The sequence below is a fragment of the Coenobita brevimanus genome, unplaced genomic scaffold (assembly GCF_032717465.1).
Source record: "Coenobita brevimanus isolate Jiangsu-jjx unplaced genomic scaffold, ASM3271746v2 jjx.HiC_scaffold_2675, whole genome shotgun sequence".
In the NCBI taxonomy this organism is placed as follows: Eukaryota; Metazoa; Arthropoda; class Malacostraca; order Decapoda; family Coenobitidae; genus Coenobita; species Coenobita brevimanus.
Window position 1 is genome coordinate 15,668 of NW_027643626.1, and position 22,876 is coordinate 38,543.

General features: G+C 42.1%; 1 protein-coding gene across 3 annotated transcripts in view; it reads left to right on the forward strand.

The window, feature by feature from the left end:
- Positions 1-1,609: 1,609 nt before the first annotated feature.
- The window catches only part of LOC145389976 (uncharacterized), a 30,667-nt gene continuing 9,400 nt past the window's right edge, over positions 1,610-22,876 (forward strand). Inside the window, exons 1-8 of one of the 3 annotated variants that reach the window (XM_080265072.1) lie at positions 1,610-1,650; positions 2,764-2,944; positions 5,310-5,463; positions 12,451-12,636; positions 17,376-17,612; positions 19,985-20,106; positions 21,882-22,021; positions 22,747-22,852. In XM_080265072.1, the coding sequence (XP_080121198.1) occupies positions 2,807-2,944; positions 5,310-5,463; positions 12,451-12,636; positions 17,376-17,612; positions 19,985-20,106; positions 21,882-22,021; positions 22,747-22,852 (1,083 nt within the window). In that variant the 5' untranslated portion in view covers positions 1,610-1,650; positions 2,764-2,806. The remainder of the gene's footprint in view (positions 1,651-2,763; positions 2,945-5,309; positions 5,464-12,450; positions 12,637-17,375; positions 17,613-19,984; positions 20,107-21,881; positions 22,022-22,746; positions 22,853-22,876) is intronic. The other 2 variants (XM_080265071.1, XM_080265073.1) reach the window with 2 other exon arrangements.

Consider the following 22,876-nt stretch of genomic DNA (forward strand, 5'->3'; position numbering starts at 1 on the left):
CTATATGCATTCCACAAGCTGTCTAGATCCATTTCATTCCAATTCACTTATTCTAACTCCTCCCCTACTTTGGTCCTGTATTCATCTGCCATTTCTTTGATCCTCAGCGTCTCGACATTCAGTCTTTCTCCCTGACTGCTCCTCTCTCACCTGGTCCACCTCACTTGTTTCAGCTTGATCTTGCACACCACTGTCATATGATCTGACAGAAACTCCACATCGTCCTCTCGCTGCCCTCGTATCATCAACCATTCCCATCATCGACCTCTCCACGAGCACGCAATCAATCATGCTCCTTTCAACATGATCCCCGTTCCATCTATTCATATCGCCCGTTACAATCACTTTATAGCTCCTGGGCATTTCTCCCATTGCTTCATCCAGCTCATCCCAAAACCTGTCTTTCTCTCTCTCACTCGTCATCACACGGTGCATAAGCTACAATTACTGCCACTTTCACCTACTGAAACTTGAAGTTGACATACATAGATCTCCAGCTGACACATTTGTAATCTCTTATTCAGTTCTGCCACATTTCATTCATCAAAAAAGCAACTCCTTCCCTGCATCTTCCTTACCCATTCATGCCCGATCTTACTTATTTCACACCCTCCCACTCCTCCAGCTCACATCCTTTCATTTTTGTTTCACACAGTGCCATCAAGGAATATCTTGCACTCCTGAACACATTCGCCACTTCCACCCTCTTGCTCTCCTCATTCACACCTCTCACATTCCACATGGCCACGCGAATCTACCCATTTGGTTGGGGTCCTGGGCAGGTATTGGGCCCACTAAGGCTCTCTGAAACATTTGCCATGATTAAGTGATTTTAGATAGGGGAATCTGAAGGACATTTAACCTGGCCAAAAATCCTGATTATATGGTTACCACCCAGTGCAGTAAATGGTTTCCTCGGAACATGAAACCATTTGGCTTGTCACTCAGTTTAGAGACCATAAGGCATCCCTGCAATGAGTGAGTGGATGATGGGTGCCCCTACCTACCACCAAGAAAACACTAAGACTTTCACCTTATTATCCAATCATGTACCTCTTCTTAACCAATGCTAAATTATTATAAGACAAATGAAGAAAATTGAGAAAAAATATATGATACGAAATAAAGAGAAAACATAAAAGGTGTATTGGTGTTGTGGTGAGGAGGGGTATACTGAGATGGTCTGGGTATCTGGAGAGGATGGGGGATGACAACTGGGTGTAGAAAGTGACAAGTATGAACGATGGGGGTAGGGTTGTGAAAGGCAGACCAAAAAAAGACCTGGGATGAGGTCATAGAGTGTGACCTCTGGGATAAAGGACTGAATAGGGAGGCTGCCAGGGACTGAGCAGCACAGACAGCTGTAATTAAGTGACTAAGTCTGACTCATGCAAGCATGTTGGAGCCTTTATAGAGAAAATTAAACAAAATAGACAGACAAGAAAAATGGAAATGGCAAAATAAAGTTGATAAAAAGAGAACCCCAAAAGGTAAGCAAAAAAATGACAAAAAGGAAACAACAAAAAATTGTCTATCCATCTATCTATAGCCAGATCCCATAATGAGTTTGTACTTAGAGAGTTATCTCTAACCTGTTCTTTTTTTTCTTTCTAGGTGAAGATGAACGACACGTGAGTAGCGGCCACACGTGTGAGTATTACACACACACACACACACACACACACACACACACACACACACACACAATGTTTTATTCGCCCCTGTGTAGAGTATAACTCTCTTGTGTGGGGAGGCTCCTCACATACACTCTTCTCAACAAGGTGGAGTCAAAGGCTTTTTGTCTCATTAACTCTCCTTCTGGAACGATGCAGGAATGTAGAAGTGAAAAAAAGAAAGACAATGTGATGGTGTGAAGGATGTAGGTGGTAGATTATTAACCCATGGGGATGAAGCAAGGACGAGATGGAAAGAATATTTTGAAAGCCTGATAAATGGGAATAGAGGGAGCAGAGTGGCTGTGAACATGATTGGTTTTAGGGGTGTGCAGAGAAGGAATGCAGTGCCAGGAGACGTGACACTCGCACAGGTGAAGAGTGCTGTGAAGCGGCTGAAAAATGGGAAAGCAGCTGGGGTTGATGACGTGTATGCAGAGATGATTAAGTGTAGTGGTGAGAGAGGAATTAAATGCTTGTTGGAGATATATAAGAAGGCATGGATGAGTGAAACTGTGCCTGCAGAGTGGAAAATGGCTGTGATTGTACCCCTGTAAAAAAATAACAGTGAGTGAAGTGAGTGCATGAATTATCATGGCATAAGTTCACTGAGTGTGGTAGGGAAGGTGTATGGAAGAATTATTACAGAGAAAGTAAGAGAGAAATCAGAAGTCCTAGTAAGTGATAAACAGGGTGGCTTTAGGAGTGGCAGAGGATGTGTGGATCAAATATTTGCAGTGAGACAGATAACAAAGAAAACTTGTGAGAAGGACCATAAGGTGTTTATGGCTTTCATGGATCTGGAAAAAGCATACAACAAAGTGGCTGCATGAGATCAAGTAGTGTCTAGAGTTGTCATTAGGCGACCGAAGCCGATGAATGCAAGCATGTCGATGTCTTTGTAATCAGTATCATACAATACAAAAAGGTAGCCAAGACTCAGACCCATACATTCTAAAGGGGGCAACATGGGATTGACTATTACCATTTACTCTCTCCTATCTCTAAATGTTTTGGACTATGATAACATGGTCTTGAATCCCTACACTCCAAAGAGGGGAGTAACTCTTACAGCTTCACGTTTCTTCAGGTGGGAGGGTGAGGGTGCAGGAGAGCCAGGCAGTGAAGAGAGCATGGACTTGTCTGAAGGTGGCAGCAGCAGCAGTGGTACCCTTGCCAACCAGTCTCCCCTCTCAGATCACACATCCATCCCACCTCCTATTTACTCCTACCAGCAGTCTGTTCGAGACCCTCTCAGGTTCCCCATGCAGGTAAGACTTTAGTGATACAGACTGCACTGAGGTAATGATAATGTATACATTGTGTGTGTGTGTGTGTGTGTGTGTGTGTGTGTGTGTGTGTGTGTGTGTGTGTTCTTACCTAATTGTATCTTCACAGGAATGAGTCAAACTTGTACTGTCCCATATATTAAACCATTTTTATCATACATATCCTTAACACTTTTCGTACACGTAAGAGTTATATGCGGTGGCTGAATCGGTAGAGAGGCGGCTTGCAGTCCTGATGGACCCAGGATTGAATCCCGGCTGGGGCAGGGAACAGTTTAAGGATTTGAATTTCCTAAAAAGCAGACTTTCCTGATCTACCAGATGACCCGCCGACATGTCATAAAAGTACCCCCGCTAATACCAGTACACCAGTCCTGTATGAGACAGCCCTAGCATGTATTCAATATGGACAGTGGGTGTTAGTGCCAAAGTGGTGACATGTGGAGGTGTAGGAGGACTACTGGGCCTTGGGATAGGCCACTGCCCCCAAGAAATAGGCCCTGAACCTCTGCTCAGAGTCGGACACGTAAAAAAAAAAAAAAAAAAAAAATGCTAATGACTTTTGGGCCATTGCTCTGGCACAGTTGTTATCAAACCATTTTGGAGAGTTTGATCTTTTACTTAACTGTTGACCTGGTATGAATAAATCTATACCAGGCAGTATTAAGTCATTAATGTGGGACTGGACAGAATTGACATCACTAGAGAAGATAGCCTGCCATGGAATGTCAGCAAGATAATCAATGTGCCATTGGGTCACCTTGACAGGTTCAGAATAGGGAGGTCTGGGGGGGCTGACTAATGAGGCTTTGATGAGACTGTGGTCAGAGGATCCAAGTGGTGACAGTACTTCTATCCTGTATTGATCTGGATTATTTGTCTGGAACAGATCCAAGAGATGGGCATTATGGCCAGGATTATCTGGTATTCTGGTTAGTTGCTTTACCAACTGTGTGAGATTAAATGATTCTGCAAACGGCTCGCACTCTAGACCAGCATCGTCAATCCTGGCAGAACGCAATAACCATTCAACATTAAGTACGTTAAAATCACCCAAAATGGTAATCTTGGTGCTAAGGACAAAGTTAAAGTTACTCAACTGTGTGGATATGGAGTCAAATACACTGGGTTCTGAAGAAGCATTGGGGGAGTGATAGACTACACAGACACATTTGGTAATATTTAGATAATTTAGTTTACACAGTGAGTAATCAAAATTAGTTGAGGTGAAGTTTAAAACAGTGTCAACTGCATATTCAGATTTGGTATAACAACAGGTGCCGCCCTTGTTACAGAAGTTTGTGAGGAGATGGTAACCAGGAAAACAAAATGGGGAAATTCAGTAGAGGGAGAAATTTGGGGTTCTGTGAGGAACAAGGCTAGAGAGGATATGGACTGTAGGAAAAAATGAACTGAATTCTAATTGGTACCGAAAGCACGGACACTGGCGAAGAATAAGGCTGCACCTGCTCTTCTCCGCTGACAAGCAAGAACAGAATTTGCAACAGTTGCTGCTGGTACAGTCGCTTCATGGCAACCAGGAGGACCCTGTGCTGCCAGCCCTACCTTGCCGGTGGTGGCAATCCGAGATATCACCTCGTTTGCTGATGTTAATGTAGCGGCCATTGGTAAAGGGAATGGAAATAGGAGGTGTGATATTTTACGTGCATATAGTGTGGTGTAGACAGTTGAAGGTACAGGTATTAAGAGAATATGCTGGCCTACTCTCTGTGTAAATGAAAGCACTGAAAATGTTCAGCAAAGGGGGATGGTAAGGATCAATTCCTGAGGGCTGGTGAAATGAGGGCTCCAGCTCTCCCTGGCACAAGCTTGCCCTCCACCTCAGAAGTGCCGCCCTGTTCAACTGGTGCTACAGTCTACTCCTGGTAAATATTCAAAATAAAGAGTAAAAAATTAAAATAAGGAGTAAGAAATTAAAGTTTCTTATACAACACTTGAACTTGTTGTGTACAGTAAAGCAGTATAGTGTCAGACAGGTTTTTTCTTTCTTTTAAACTATTCTAATGCTAATACTATCTTCATTGCTAAACAATTCACCATCAATCTGCCTATAGCAAGACACCTTAATCATGGAAAACATAATCACAAATGAATCATCTCCATGTCACCCTGTCCTCTGCCAAGAGGCTGCTCTCTCTCTCTCCAACTCATATCCCCTCTCTCATATACCTTTCCACCCCATTCCTTCATCTCATGCATGGTCTCCCACTCCCCCTACCCTCTGCCTCACTGACATTCCCTCTCCTGGTCAGTCTGTCATTCTCCATATTTTCAACATGGTTAACCATCTCAGTGAACTGCAGACATTAATGCTGTGTTCAAGCAGAATGGGCGCCTGGTGGGCGCTGCGATGGAGGAGGAGGAGGAGATGTTTGCCCTCAGTGGAGCGGAGGCCCCCATCGCACACAGGGGCACACCTCTCAACCTCACACATCCAGAGTACACCCTACCTGACACAGAGATCTATGAGCCAGAGACAGGTAAGGTACAGTTAGAGACAGGTAATGTATTCCCAGACAGGTTGTGTACAGCCATTTGCAAAACTTTACATCTTATCATCTGCAGCATCCATCTGCAATTCTCATTCCTGTCCTCAGCATCACACACCCGCAGTACACCGTGCCTAACAGAGAAATCTGTCGGCCAGAGACAAGTAATGCACAGTTCCTGACAGTAATACTGATCTTTTTTAAATGAACATTTATGAGGTACAGACAGACAGAGACAGCGATCTGTGAACCAGTGACAGGTAAGGTACAACCCTCCCTCCTGCCTCCCCAAGTTCTGCATTTAAAAGCAGGCTTCAAGTTTCTACAGGGTGATTCAATACTCTGATGCCTAAGAATAATGCCAGTACAGCACACCACCATTATCCGATGGGGTTAAATTATGGAAAGTGGATCGGATAATGATTTATGGGATACCGGGACAATTAAAACATGGGTTTAATAAGGCTATGTTTGAGGCCAAGTGGAACCCACACCCTTCCCCCTCTATAAAAGTAACAACAGCAACCTTAGACATGTGGAGAGAATGGAGAATGAAAGACTGACTAAGAGGGTGTATGTAGGTGAGGTGGAGGGAGGGAGAGGGAGGGGTAGACCAAGGATGAGGTGGAGGGATGGAGTTGAGAGGTATATGAAGGAGGGGAGAGTGAGTTGGGGGGAGGGTAGTCAAATGGTGGGTGACAGAGCGACTTGGAGGCGTTTTGTCTGCGGCCACCCTTTGCGGGATTTGGGCGTCGGGCTATAGATAAATAGATAGAACCTTAGACTGATCCCTAGACCTCCTTTAATGCCTTAGCTGACTACTTTCCATCACCGTATCACCTATGAGTATGACTGAAAGAGTGATCAGAGGTTGAGTAGATGTAACACACTAACCAAACAGGTGTAACTAACCTTATTGAGTACCAGGTCCTGTTGAGCCATCATCATGGGTCTCTTTGAGGCTGGGGGATAAGTGGTGTCCCAGGGCACTCACTCATCATTGCATTTGCTCTGGCAAAGAAGAGAAATCTAGTTGACAGGAATAAATGTTTGTTTTGCCAGACAAAATTACTGTGCCTGCAATTCCTACATATTTATTTTATTTTCTGCAAAACAGCTGAGTGGTGAGTGAGGGATGGAGTGACAGTGGTCAGATGGGGAAGAAGTAGATGCAAGGGCTGTGGCTGTAAACACAGCTGACGTTTGTGGGCATAGGAGTCATAATAATTCTGCTGTTCAGTACAATATTTCCTCCCATATCATCTATCTATCTATCTATCTATAGCCCGACGCCCTAATTCTGCAAAGGGTGGCCGCAGACAAAACGCCTCCAAGTCGCTCTGTCACCCACCATTTGACTACCCTCCCCCCAACTCACCCCCCCCTCCCTCATATACCGGTACCTCTCAACTCCATCCCTCCACCTCATCCTCGGTCTACCCCTCCCTCTCCTTCCCTCCACCTCACCTACATACACACTCTTAGTCAGTCTTTCACTCTCCATTCTCTCCACATGTCCAAACCACCTCAGTGTATTTCTCCTAATCTTCTCAACCACATCCACATCCACCCCACAACGTTCCTTCATTTCTTCATTCGTCAACCTGTCCCTCCATGTCACTCCACATGCTCCTCTCAAGTAACTCATTTCCACTGCTCTCACTCTTGACTTGTTTCCCTCTTGCAAGGTCCACACCTCACTTCCATACGTCAGGGTAGGGATCACAATACTATCATGCAGTGACTTCTTAACTTACACACTCACCTTCCTATTTCTCATCACTGCTTTCAGTGAACCAACAACCTTCCTTCCCTGCTGTACCCTTTCACATACTTCATCCCCCAAAGTTCCATTCTTACTCATCACACTACCCAAGTACTTGAATGTACTCACATTCTCCATAATAATAATGTAGGAAAGAATAAATTTATGGTCTTCAAGAGGAATGAAGTCAATGAATGTACAGTGAGGTAGGATGACGAGGAAATGGAAAATGTGAGTGCATTTAAGCACGAGTACTTGGGTAGTGTGATGAGTAAGGGTGCGAGTCTGGAGGATGAAGTGCTTGAAAAGGTGCAGCAAGGAAGAGAGGTTGCTGGTTCTTTGAAAGCAGCGATAAGAAATAGGGAACTGAGCATGATATTTTAAAAAAAGTGCCTGCATGATAGTACTGTATTGTGATGCCAACTCTAACATATGGAAGTGAAGCTTGGACCTTGTTGGAAGGACACAAGTCATGAGTGATGGCAATGGAAATGAGTTATTTGAGAGGAGCATGTGAGGTTACATGGAGAGACAGTCTGACAAATAAGAAAGTAAAAGAGCACTGTGGTGTGGATGTGGATGTGATAGAGAGCGTTAGGAGAAATACACTGGGGTGGTTTGGCCATGTGGAGAGGATGGAGAGTGAGAGACTAATGAGGAGAGTGTATGTGAGTGAAGGGGAGAGGGAGAGAGGGAGGGGGCAGCTGAGGATGAGATGGAGGGATGGAGTGGAGAGGTATATGAGAGAGGAGGTTTTGAGCTAGGAGGAGGGCAGTGAAATGGCGGGGGACTGGGCGACATGGAGGCCATTTGTTTGTGGTCACCCCTTATGGGATTGAGCCATCTGGCAATAGATAGATAGATGGATAGATAGAATAGTAATATTAATAATACAGTAAAAGTCCTCCAATCCGACCACCAATAATCCGAAAATCCCAATATTCAGAATTTGCCAAGGCAAAAATTTTCTATTTTTTCTGGTGTTTTTCCAATTCTTCTGGGCTATATCTAAGGATTTATCTGGTTTGGACTTGCCCATGGACTTGGATATACGTGCCTTCATCTATTCATCTACACTTCTATGCATTTCCAGTGAGTAAAACAATAATTCATATCATTTATGTGTTTATTTAAAGATCATGTACATATTTGAAATGTTTTCAAAGGCCCCTCTTAATAGTCCTAAAAAAAACAATCAAAAGACCCTCAGTTCCATGTGATTCGTATTAGAGGACATTTACTGTACTGTAATAATAGTAATAACAATACTGATACTAATCCTAATACTAATACTACTACTACTACTATCTATCTTCCTATCTATCAGCTCCCAGTCGCCTTGATCCTGTAAAGGGTAGCCACAAACAAATCACTTCCACGTCACCCTGTCCCTTGCCATTTCACTGCCCTCCCCTCAGCTCACACACCCCTCTCACATACCTCTCCATTCCATCCCTCCATCTCATTCTTGGCCTCCTCCTCCCTCTCCCCTCCTCCACCTCACTCACATACACTCTCCTCATTAGTCTCTCACTCTCCATTGTTTCCACATGGCCAGTGTACCACACCACAATGCTTCTTCACTTCCTCATTTGTCTGTCTCTCCATGTAACTCCACATGCTCCTCTCAAATAACTCATTTCCACTGCTGTCACACTTGACTTGTGTCCTTCCAACAAGGCACAAGCTTTGCTTCCATATGTTACAGCAGGTTTCACAATACTCTCATGGAGCGGCTTTTTTACTTCCATGCTCACTTCTCTATTTTTTATCACCGTTTTCAAAGCACCAGCAACCTTTCTTCCCTGTTGTACCCTTTGAAGCACTTCATCCTCCAAACTTCCACCGTTACTCATCACACTACCCAAGTACTGTACTTAAACAGACTCACATTTTCCATTTCCACATCATCCAACCTCACAGACCATTCAGTGACTTCATTTCTCTCCAAGACCATAACTTTACTTTTCCCTATGTTCACCTTTAGATTCCATTTCTTATACGCTTTCCCAAACTCTTTCACCAAGCCTTGCAGTTCCCCTTTGTCTTTTCTTAACAATACAGTACCGGTATTATCTGCAAACAACAGAACAGGAAGTTTCCAAATGCTGCTCTCTCTCATTAGGGCTGCACCAGTATTCACTGCCCTACCTTGCATCTCTTTTATAATCCTATCCATATACAGATTGAACAATGATGGAGTCATGACACATCCCTGTTTGAATCCAACATTCAGATAGAAAAATTCACTCAGTTCACCATCCACACGCACTGCAGCCTTAGCACCCTCATACATATTCTTCACAGCATTCAGCAGCTTCCCATTTACTCTATTAAGTAAAAGTCCTTTAATCCAACCACCAATAATCTGAATATCCCAATACTCCAAATTTTTTGAGCTGGCAGATAATTTTAAATGCAGTAATAAATATAAGTGTATTAAGTGAAAATTAAGTGAATTACAGTAAGTTACTGTTTAGTTAACTGAGTGAAAACTAAGTAAATCAAGTGGATTTTTTCTCTGGGCTTTGTCTGGGCTTTATCAAAGGATTTATCTGGCTTGGACTTGCTCTTGGACTTGGAATAACTGCCTGCAACTATTCAGCTACACCTTTATGCATTTCCAGCGAGTAAAACAATGACCCATATTATATTAAGTGTTTATTTAATGATCATGTACATATTTCTAATGTTTTCTGAGGTCCCTCTCAATAGTCAAAAAAAAAAAAAAAAAAAAAAAAAAAAAGGTGTTCAAAAGACCCTCAGTCCCCTGTCATTCAGATTGCAGGACTTTTACTGTATATTTTTAATATTTTCCACATGCTATGTTTATCCATTCTGTCATATACCTTCTCCAAATCCATGAAGGCTGCATACAACTTCTTTCCCTTCTCTAGAAACTTTTCCACTAAAGACCTAAGGATGAGTACCTGATTTACACAACCTCTTCCCTTCCTAAAATCTCCCTCTTCTTCTCCAACTTATTCCTCTGTTATTTCTCTAACTCTGTCAGTAAGCATCCTACCATATACTGTTCCTATTACACAAATACCCCTATGATTGATACACACTTCTTTTTCACCTTTTCCTTTGTACAGGGGAAAAATTATACATGACTTACAATCCTCTAGGATTCTATCTTCCTACCAAGCCAATCTTCACATCTTCCATATCCATTTCACTACTATCTCTTCCCCATGCTTTAGCATTTCACCACACACCTCATCAATTCCTAGAGCTTTCCCCATTTTTACTTACTTCATTGCTTCCACTACTTCCATCCTACCGATCTCTTCCTCCCTTCTCACCTACCTCCTGCTCCCAGCCACTCCCAAGCCACTTATACTCACATTACTTTCATTCTCTATGTTTAACAGTTCCTTAAAGTGTTCTCTCCGTCTACTCACTTTTTCTCCCCTCTCCACCATCAATCTACCATTTTTATCTTCCACTCTCCTTCTAACTTCTCTATCATGATGATAATGATAATAATAATAATAATAATAATAATCCATCCATCCATCATCCAATCATGTAATAATAACAATAATAATAATCATCCATCCATCCATCCATCCATCATCTAATCCTGTGTTGCCCCACGAGGAGAGTAGGAGCCCGGGGCAAGGCAGGTTGGTCCTGACATTGATGATGAGTGTGACTGGTCGCACTCATCCCTGAGTGGCATTACATGAGCAATAAACCCCAACCATCCCTTGGATATAAATTTCCATCGGCTCAATCCGATTGGAGTGCCTTAATGACCAACTAAACCACAGGCGCCATAATCTGGTTATATAGTTACCACCAAGTGCAGCATTTGGCTTCCTGGTGTACAGGAAATCATTTGGCTTGTCACTCAATGTAGAGTCACCCGCAGACCGAAGGAAGAGGAAAGAAAGAAGGAAAGAAAGACAGAAGAGGAAGGATGGAAAGAAGGAAGGAGGAGAGGAAAGGGCTGGCACCCGCGAGCAGCATTACACTGAATGAGTGGATGGTGAGTGCCCCCACCTACCACAGAATAATAATAATAATAATTATAATAATAATAATAATAATACAAATAATAATAATACACCCTTCAACTTCACACACACCCTGAGTACACCCTTTCTGATATAGAGACAACATGAAAGAGGTTATAATATTCATGCATTATACATACTCTTCTATATATTCTGTAATTGTTAGTGGACATGGTACATGTATGATGTTAAGCAAGTTACAGACTGAGTTTGATGTAGTGTCAACTGGATGGAGAAAAGAAAAATGCAGTTTTATAAATTTATGCCTACAGAGGAATGTTATTGTGGTCAACAAAATGTCTACTTATTTATCAACAGCATGCCATCATTATATGAATGGGATGCATTTTTGAAAGTGGGTGGGAATGCTCACCATCCACTCACTCAGTGTAGTGCTGCTGTTGGGTGTCTGCCCTTTCCTCTCCTCCATCCTTCTTTCCTTCCATCCTCTTCTGTCTTCCATTCCTTCATTCTTTCCTTGTCTTTCTGCCTATGGGTAACTTTACACTCCTTCTTCTGTCTTTCTTTCCTTCATTCTTTCCTCTTCCTTCTGCCTGTGGGTGACTCTACACTGAGTGACAAGCCAGATGGTTTCCTGTACACCAGGAAATCATTTACTACACTGGGTGGTAACCATATAACCAAATTTTGGCTCCTGGTGGTTTTGTGGGTAATTATTGCACTCCAATCAGATTGAGCTGGTGAAGGTTTATATCCAAGGAGTGATTGGGGTTGAGCGGTGAAGGTTTATATCCAGGGGATGGTTGGGGTTGATTGCTCATGTAGTGCCATTCAGGGATGAGTGAGGCTGGTCACTCTCATCTTAAATGTCAGGACCAACTGCCTAGCCCCGGGCTCCTACACTCCTCAAGGGGCAATGTAGGATTGGATGATGGATGGGTGGATGGATTGTATAACAAATGATTTTTTAATGAATTTAGTGTTCTAGCAATCATATAAGTGAGGAAATGAACATACAGGTATAATGAGAAAAATGGGCAATGTAGCAGTGAAAAACACCAATGAAAAAAATGTGCTAAATGTTACAGACATAAAAGCATGTGATCATATAAGTCAATTGTAAAAAACAGTCTATAATTCTAACTACCAATCTGTCTAATCTACTTATTCATCCAGTAAACTAAAGCATCAGTCTATCTGTCAATTTCCCTTCCTGTCAACCCCCAGTGGACTTCCCAAGCTCCCCGACAACCCTCCGATACCTGGTGGAGCCTGGCAGTGAGGAGTGTGGGGGAGTGCGACTTGCAGAGAGGGAAGAAACCTCACAGCCACCTGTCACCCCTACAGAGGACGATTATTCTCTCTACACCGCTGTTGTCTCACCCCCAACCGGCCAGGTCACCCTTAGGAAAGGTAAAGGATCATCATTATTCTCATCATCAACTTAGGATATGTAAAGAATCTTCATCAACATCATCACTCTCATTGTCATCATCATCACTATAAACTTAGGAAGCATCAAGGATCCACCACCACCATCATCATCATCAACTTATAATACATAAAGGACCATCATCATCATCATCATCATCATCATCATCACTGCCAACATTATTCATCTGAAAAGGAAGAACGTGGTATTTAAGGTAGAAAATCAGACAAAAAAGGAAAACAGGGATATCATAGGTAAGCAGTATATGAAGAATGATGAAAAAATGGTAATGGTAGACAGTGAAGATATTAAAGATCCCTGGAGAGAGCATTATAACTGTTTGCTGAATGAGGAGTCTGACTGGAACAGGGAAAGTTTAGAGTCAACAGATCCAAAGTTTGGCCCTTGAACTTTGATTGATGCTGATACTGGGAGCAGAGCGATAGGCAATATGCAGTTGGGGAAGGTGGTGGGTGTTTCTGGATTTACTGCTGAAAAGCTGAAGGCCTCAGGAGATATATATGAGTGGGTTTAGTTGCTGATTTGAAAAACTCAATTATATATCAGTGTGTTGTTCCAGATGACTGGCTGAAGAGTGTGACTGTAAATGTGTACAGTAAACTTTCAATTATCCTGCATAATTCAGCCAAGCCCTATGCCAAATAAAGTGAAACACCAGATATTGCATAATACCCTCCATCGGCTCGACATTCAGCGTCGAGCAGGATACTGTGTTACTATCCCTGTCGACCCTCTATCCTAAAAACTTTCCCATGAATGATATTGCTTTAACAGAGCTGAGCCAGCAGCGCCAGATACTGCCTTCAGCCGTATATTGTGATGGCAGATAACTGAAAGTCAGTATCATCCGGACCTCTTTTCCCACCCTAGGGCAGGGTGAGGAGCAGCAATGTCTAGACAGCCCAAATTTGCCCAGTACAATGGTCCATGCTTCCATTCACTCATCATTCAAGCCTCCAGAATCCTGGATCTATCTGATACGTTAAAAACATTCACCACACTCTGTAGTTTCACATAAACGTATCCAATATAATCACTCTGGATGCTGTCACGTTAAAAAGGGGTGCCAAATCCCTGATCATGAGCTTCTTCTCACAACATTCATCAAGCCAGCTTGATCTCCTGTCAGTTACCTAGCCTCACTGACTTCCATACCTTTCTTCCTCACACACTCATCCACCATACCCCTCCACCTTCTCCTTGGCCTACCTCGCCTCCTCCCTTCTTCAAATTTGCTCAGATATACCTTTTGCACCACTCTATTGTTATCCATTCTCTCCATATGACCATACCATCTCAGTGCACTCTCTCTGACTCTGGTGTCCACAGACTTCCTCACTCCACATCGTTCACGAATCATTATTTTGTATCCTATCCACTCTCTGTACTCCACATACAATCCTCAGCAGTCCCATCTCTACTGCTCTCACTCTTGACTTTTCATTTTCATGCCACACCATACTCTCACATCCATATGTTAAAGTTGGCACGAACACTTCTTCATGTTAGCCTCGCACAGCTGCAACACTCAAGCCTCTGTTTGTTATCAAGGTCTTAATAGCACCAGCTTCTTTACTTCCTTGTGTCACTTGACTTTCCACTTTTTTTGCACATTTTCCTCTCTTTTCTATCACTGTACCCAGGTACTTGAACTCTCTCACCAATTGCAGTCTTTCTCCATTCACTGTAACATCACACTGGGAGTCACCTTTCTCAATAACCATCACTTTACTCTTTTCTACATTTACTTTCAAGGCACGACAGTTACAGACATCTGCAAAACTCTGCACTAGTCTACTAAGTTCTTGTCCAGTATTTGCAAGTAGTACTCCATCATCAGCATACAACAAATTTGAGATATTCCATCCATCATCATTCAGTACCATTGCCATCCCTCTCTCCATTACTCATGTTTTTACTTCTTTCATCACCCCATCCATATATATACTGAACAACCATGGGGACATCATACAACCTTGTCACACACCCACACCGATCATGAACCATTCACTTAGATGCCCATTTACCCTTACACATGCTTCATTTGCTATCATAAAAACTCTTGATGGCACCTAGCAGTTTCCCAACTACATCGTACATGTGCAAAATCTTCCACAATCCTTCTCTATCTACTTTGCTGTATGCTTTTTCCAGATCCTTGAATGCCATAAACACCTTAAAGTCCTTCTCACAAGCCTTCTCCACTATTTGTCTCACTGCAAATATTTGATCCACACATTCTCTGGCACTCCTAAAGCCACCCTGTTCACCACTCACTAGGACTTCTGATATCTTTCTTACTTTCTCTATAATAATTCTTCCAAATACCTTCCCTACCACACTTAATAAACTTATGCCACAATAATCCTTGTACCCACTTTGCTCAACTACCGGGGTACAATCACAGCCTTTTTCCAATCTGCTGGCACAGTTTCACTCATCCATGCCTTCTTACATATCTCCAAAAAGCACTTCATTCTGCTCTCTCCACTACACTTAATTATCTCTGCATACACCTCAACTACTTTCCCATGTTTCAGCCACTTCACAGCATTCTTCACCTGTGCAAGTGTCACGTTTCCTATCACTGCATTCCTCTGCGCATCCTCAAACCCAATCATGTTTACAGTGGCTCTGCTCTCTCTATACGTATTCACCAAGCTTTCAAAATATTCTCTCCATCTTGTCCCTACTTCATCCCCATGGGTTAAAAATCTACCACTTACATCCTTCACTCTTTCACATATCTTTCCACTGTCACTTCTACATTTATGCACCTCTTTCCAGTATAACTTTCTATTTTCAGAGGAATTTGCATTCATTTTTCTTCCTTGATCATCATTTATCTCCTTTTCCTCTTCACTAGTCTCTTTACGTGCTTCTTGCACTCAATATATTCAGTTCTTATTTCAATTGAACCCCTGTCCTTTAACCACTCCAGCCACTTCGTTCTCTTTTCCTTCACCGCTCTCTTAATCTCTTCACGTCACCATGCCGTACCTTTCTTCTTTGTTGTTACTCTTGCCACACCACACACCACTTCAGCATTCCTAACTAAGCAATCCCTATATGCATTCTACAGGCTGTCCAGATCCATTTCATTCCAATATACTGATTCTAACTACTCCCCTACTTTGGTCCTGTATTCATCCATTTCTTTGATCCTCAGATTCTCGACTTTCAGACTTTCTCCCTGACTGCTCCTCTCTCTCCTGGTCCACCTCACTCCTTTCAGCTTGATCTTGCATACCACAATCATATGATCTGACAGACCACATCGTCCTCTTACTGCCTTCGTATCAGCAACCATTCCCAGCATCGACCTCCACAAGCACATAATCAATCAGGTCTTTCAACTTGATCCCCATTCCCTCTATACCATGTATATTTATGTGCATCTCTGTGTTTGAAATACGAGTTACAAATGCAGGACCTCCTTTCCTGACATATATCCTTCAGTTGCTTCCCGTTATCAATTTCTCCTGGTACTCCATTACAACCCATTATGTCATCCTCAGGACCAGTGCCTACTCTTCCATTCATATTGCCCATTACAATCACTTTCTAGCTCCTAGGCATTTCTCCCACTGCTTCATCCAGCTCATTCCAAAACCTGTCTTTCTCTCTCTCACTCCTGTCATCACACTGTGCATATGCTAGAATCACAGTGGCAGCCACTTTCACCTTCTCAAACTTGAACATGACATACATACATCTCAAGGTGACACATTTGTAATCTCTCATTCCATTCTGCCACACCTCATTCATCAACAAAGCAACTCCTTCCTTGCATCTTCCTCGCCCATTCATGCCCGACCTCACACACTTTACACCCTCCCACTCCTCCACTGCACACCCTTTCATCTTTGTTTCACACAGTGTCATCATGGCATATCTCGCACTCTTGAACACATTCACCACTTCCGCCCTCTTGCTGTCCTGATTCACACCTCTCACATTCCACATGGCCATGAAACCTGTCCATTTGGTTGGGGTCCTTGGCTGGTATTGGGTCCTCTGAGGCTCTCCAAAACATTTGCCATGATTAAGTGATTTTTGATAGGGGAATCTGGGGTATACTTAACCTTGCCAAAAACCCCAGTTATATGGTTACCACCCAGTGTAGTAAATGGTTTCCAGGGTACAGGAAACCTTTAGGCTTGTCACTCAGTGTAGAGACCATAGGGCATCCCTACACTGAGTGACAGGATGATTGTCCCCCCCATGTACCACAAAAGTTAACTGTATATATCAACAGTATATTAGAAACAGAGATACAATGGTACATTATATCAGACACACAGATAAAATCTAGGGGGGCCTACTTAACCAAAGAGAATACGGGGCTATGTGTATTTATGAATCCAATCCCAAGGTGGGATTCTCAAACACATTTGCAATCGATTCCCTGTTATAACTTATATGTATTTTACAGGAAGAACCAGAGATATGAGAGATTCTGTACTGCCCTTTTCTTGTTCTTCCCTCAAAAAATATATATATTAACCTACGATAATATCTCTCATAACCAAGATTTCTTTTTCTGGGAAGAACAAGAGACATGGGAAGACACTGTACTGTCCTTTCTTTGTCCTTCCTGGGAATACATATCACAGTTATAACAGGGCCTTGATCATAAATACAGTTATGTTCAAGAATCTCACTCCCAGTTTCTTATTTTTGAGCATCTCTTCTACAGAGCGTCCGTCAAGCTTGGAGGTGACCCGGAAGAAACGTTTGACAGTGACAGAGGAGCTTCTGACAGTGGCGGTGGAGGACGACCAACACTCCCTCTCCTCCCTCAGCCAACACACCAATGACGATGATGACGACGACGACGATGACGCACAGATGCTCTCACATGATGAGTTCACTGATATGCTTACGCCAGATGACATAGACACACCGGATGAACTAGAGGAATCCATCATGGAGCGTGAGCCTTTTCCTCTCTTTTTCTTTATGTGTTAACTCTGGGCAAAGGATTAACAGCCATTTCATCGTGTCTGACCATGGGCACAGGCTTACCTTAACCCATTCTGTTACATCAAGCAGTCCTCCTACATTTTGCATACCTCCATAATTATGTCATCACCTGGTCTGAATATATCAAAGGGTTATATGAAATAATGACAATCACGCACAGGTGCTTTCACAAGACAAGTTCATTGATGATGCAGACACACTAGATGTACGGCAGGAATCCATTATGGAATGTAAGTATTGCTAAGAGCTGTTTGGTTACAACAAAAGGTTACATGAAAAGAACCTATGTGACAGTGATGAAGATGATACACAGATGCTTTCATGTGGCGAGTTCACCAATGTGCTCACCCGTGTTGACACATATACACTGGATGAACTGTGAAATCCAGGGGCATCTGCAGGATTTTTTGTAAGGGGGGGGCAAAATTAAAGAAATTATACATATATGTGCCGACTGAACATATAATTCACTATAAAATATAGTATCAAGATGTACTTAAATTGCAGGCGAAAAGTCTTCATATGCTGATGTGCTATAACTCAAAGGAACGAAAATATACGTGACGTCCGGAAAAGTTCCAGACACACTTTGGAATTCTAAGGTGGGGCAACTGCCCCCCTTGCCCCCCTCTCCAGACACCCATGGTGAAATCCATCATGGAGTGTGAGTATTGCTGACTGACAATTGGTCTGGCTGTATCAAAAGGTTGCATGGTTCTGGATAGGGATGACTTCACAAGGTGACACCAGTGTAATGGGGTGATACTACTGCCCAGTTATACAAGCCCTCCCAGTCTTCCTATCCCCTGAAAGGAGGATGATTGAATGCAAGGGCAACTTCAACCTGCAATTTACTGGGTTCTTGTCCTTTTTTTTTTTCTAAACAAAAGACAAACAGAGGAAGGAAAAACCAAACAAAACAAAATATCATACACCAAATTACAGGTATCCTCCATTCATAAAAACTCTGCAACAGTTTGACTTAAACTGCTGAAGGCTGAAGTTTTGGGGAAAAATCTGGGGAATCAAGTTCCAGAGAGAAGTAGTTTGGAGAATAAAGGAATTCTGATATGCAGAAGTTCTACAATATGGCAGTGTGACAGTCAAGTCATGGTGCTACCAGATGCCCATGTAGCACAGGGGAATGTATGGAGAGGTGGCACAATGGATGCAACTTTGTCTGAGAATTTGCCATAAAAGTATCTGTAAAATAATTCAAGGGAGGCAATACTTTGTCTGACTTGTAAGAGAGGTAGTTAATTTATAATTGCAGGATTATTAATTATTCTTATAGCTTTGCTCTGAAATTTTGTCCAGTTGTTTTAGTGGAACATCTCCACATCCACTCCACATGGGAAAGCATTATTTATGCTGAGACTGCACATGACTTGCAAATTACAGCTAACTGCTCATTAGGGTAGACATTATGGATTTTGTATGAAAATCCAAGTTTCTTTGAAGCAGTTTTATAGCATGTGACCTTGCATGAATTTCATGAATCTATAGTTATTAGGCAGGAATGCGTCCCCTTGGTTATTCACCTAAAATAAATGCACTACAGTGATAAGTTCCATAATATCACAGTTTTTTCCATGCAGCCAGTAGGATATATAAGGTACATGCACAAGCAAAATGATGCCATGTTTCCTCTCGTGGAATCGTCATACTATACAGGGTTGATCATGGTATTACTTATGTTTTATATGAACTGGCAACTAAATTAAGTGCCAAAACTAGCTAATTACTTTCCTACAGTTGCTGATAACTGCTGAAAAAAGATATCAGAGATGTTCGGTAAGCTTTGTAACAATATAAATGTCTCAACCTGGACTCTAACAATTTGTCAAAGTTTCATGCCTGAGAGTGATGATTATGTGCCTTGTTACAGAGCTTGTAATCACATACCACTCTCATGGTAGTATCTCCCGAGTTGATGATAGCCATCCATCTACTACCGAAACAGGGAAATTGGCAAGTGAGCTTTACAGGTGACAAAAGAACTTTAACACTCAATCTTTCTGTAACTTACAGTGGCTTTATTTGAAAAAAAAAGAAAAAAAAAAAAACTGCTGTTGTTGTGCCATCATGCTCATCTGAAACATGAACCCAGTGGACTGCAGGTGTACATTGTCCTTCCCCTGCAGTCCATCAACCTCTTTTCAGGGGATAGGATGAGAGTTCAGGGGCATTAGCATTATCAGGCAGTGGAGTTGCCTGGTTATATCAGTGACACAACATGAAGACATCCCTTCTCCAAAAAAAAAAAAAAAAAAAAAAAGAAGAAAAAAGAATAGATAACAAGACCCTTCTATCTTGATTCAGGTCTGGGTCCTCAGCCAAGGATAGAGCCACTACCTGAGTACACAGCAGTGCAGGAAACCAGTGAGGAACGGTCATGGCGATCAGTTGTCATATCTGGAATTGAACGGAGGATTGACATGAAGGTCAGTACATCATCATTTATCCATCATCCAATCTTTTATTGCCCCACCAGGAACATAGGGACCCTGGGTTGGTCTACTTAATTCCTGATTTTTGAAGTGAGAATGACCAATCTATTGTCCCAGAATGGTATTGTGTGAGCAGTAAACCCCATCCACCCATAGTACGTACTGTACACCTTTATGAGCAACATCTGCTTGGATACTTTCAGTCAGTATATCTGTATAACCAAATGGTTTTTGGTGGTTTAGTGGGTTAAGGCACTGTGACCAGATGGAGCCTCTATGGGTTTCATCTGAGGAGGAAGTTGGGGGCTCTTTGCTTGCACAATGCCACTCACGGGAAAGTGGGGCTGGTCACCATTGCCTATAAATATTAGGAATGGGTAGCCTATGCCTGGGCCTCAGGACTCCTTTTTATATGGGCAAAATGGGATTGCATGATGGTACATTTATTGCAAGAAACGTTAAATGACCCGAACAGAGAAAGGCTCAAAGTAGGGCTAAAGATGAACTGGACTAAAACTACTGTAATGTGTAATCTTCACACACCAAAGAGCATCATCAGTATACCAGAAGAAATTCTTGAAGTAGTCAAGGAGTACAGTTACTTGGGGCAAATACTAAAATTAATGATAGACCCTTGGTTTAGGTTATCAAGAAAAAGTCTCTGTGACTCAGACTTCACCCTGTATACCTCTCTTCTAGCCCTATGCTTGGCAGCCAAGTATTCCTCCTTGCTACCATCCTTCTTCCATTCCCAGAAAAGTCTTTTCATCTTAATTGCAGCTTCTACACCCTCATCCCACCACCAAGCTACTTTATGTCTTGGTGGTCCTCTTGTCCAACCACACATTACATCAGTAACTCTCAAGAGATTGTTCTTAAGGGCTCTGTACTGTTCATTAACGCCTCGGTCTACGACTCCTTGTTCAGCCACCACTCTCCTCATCTCGCTATAGAAGACATCCCTTACTACTTGATTTTCCAGCTTCCATATTTTCCTCCTAGGTACATAAGTCCTCTTTTTCATCACTTGTTCTTTAAACACCATATCACAAATCAATAGCTTGTGCTGCAGCACACACTCCTCACTTCCTCTCTCTCTCTCTCTCTCTCTCTCTCTCTATATATATAATTATATATATATATATATATATATATACAATATATTGTGCATATACAGCAAACTCTCTTGTATGTGCTGCCACATCTTCTAGAATGCATCATTATCTGTCACAGCAAATGGAGGCAAATTTTAAAAAACTTACAGGATGCTCAAAATTAGAAATCCATGCCATCCGATGGGAGTCCTGCCCCTCAGACACTGCCGTAAGTCTCATCACCAAAACACTGCTTTTGATGTTGCGAAATTTGGCAATTTTCTAATTTGTTAACTGTATGTCGCTATCTTTAGCTTTCTTACGTTCAGCATTAATTATATAAATTTTCCTCGTCTTCAATACGTTTCATACTCATATTTTCTAGAGTATCTCATCCCAAAATGGATGATGTGTTGGTTCTCCCCCCCTCTCCCAAGGCCATCACTCTCACTGTAAGGATTGTGACTGCAAGGTGGAGTCAGAATCCCAGGAGCATGAATGGTGAGTGAATGAGAGTGCAGCCTAGTTAACTAGGCAGAAATTAGATAGTTCTCCCTCTAGTTTATTAGTGTTTTTTATTGCTCTCTTAACCCTACCTCACCCCACCCTTGTATGGGAAAAGAGGTTGGGATGATGATGATGATGATGATGATGATGATGATGATGATGTTGCAGGTGATTGAGCCGTACAAGAAAGTGTTGAGCCACGGGGGTTACTATCCAGGGGCTAATGAGGCCATCATCGTCTTTTCTGCCTGCTTCCTCCCTGACAGGTCACGCAAAGACTATGATTATGTCATGGACAACCTCTTCATGTAAGTTTTCTTCCAGCTTGAATGAAATTACTGTATTTTAAAATAATGTAGGCCTAATGCTGGAACAGTGATTTATATGGAAATATAAATAAAGTATCAGCTACTTTTATATGACTGGTACTGCTAACTTACACAATGGAAATACAAGTACAGTATATGAAACTTGTATAAAGTCTTAATAAAATATATAAGTGAAACTTATCAAGGGTGATCCATGTATTATGCAACCAAAGTTCATGTGTTGCTGGGACAGCTCAGTCAGCAATACTATATCCTTTTAACTCTAACTTGGCCTAAAACTACCATGTCAACATCATTAATGATGAGTTGTAACAATAAATTAACACTAGAATATGATGTCACCTATAAAGATATGCTATGAAAAGGATGTTCAGGTGTAGTATTGTCTTTTTCTCCCACTAGCAACATGAAATAAGCCACTAAAGGACAAAAATCTGAGCCATGTTATAGTAAAAATAGTATAGTGCATACCCTGCATCATTTTCTACTTCCCATAGCCTTTTTCATGCCTTTTACTGTTTATTCTATTATGTTCACTGACTGTACAGTTAATTAATAATTTCATGAGGCAGCCAAAATGACTTTGTTCCTCACATTAGTAGACAGTCCTTCCTGCAACAGACAAGACTGGAGAGCACAATAGATGGACCACCTAATACATTAATGGCACAAAGGTATATGAAACTTATATATTACTTGTACAGGTATGTGCTGACAACACTAGACCAGTTAATTGCAGAGGACTACATACTAATCTATCTACACGGGGCCACAACACGAGGCAACATGCCTTCCTTTGCATGGCTTAAGGTAATTATTATGCAATGTATCATG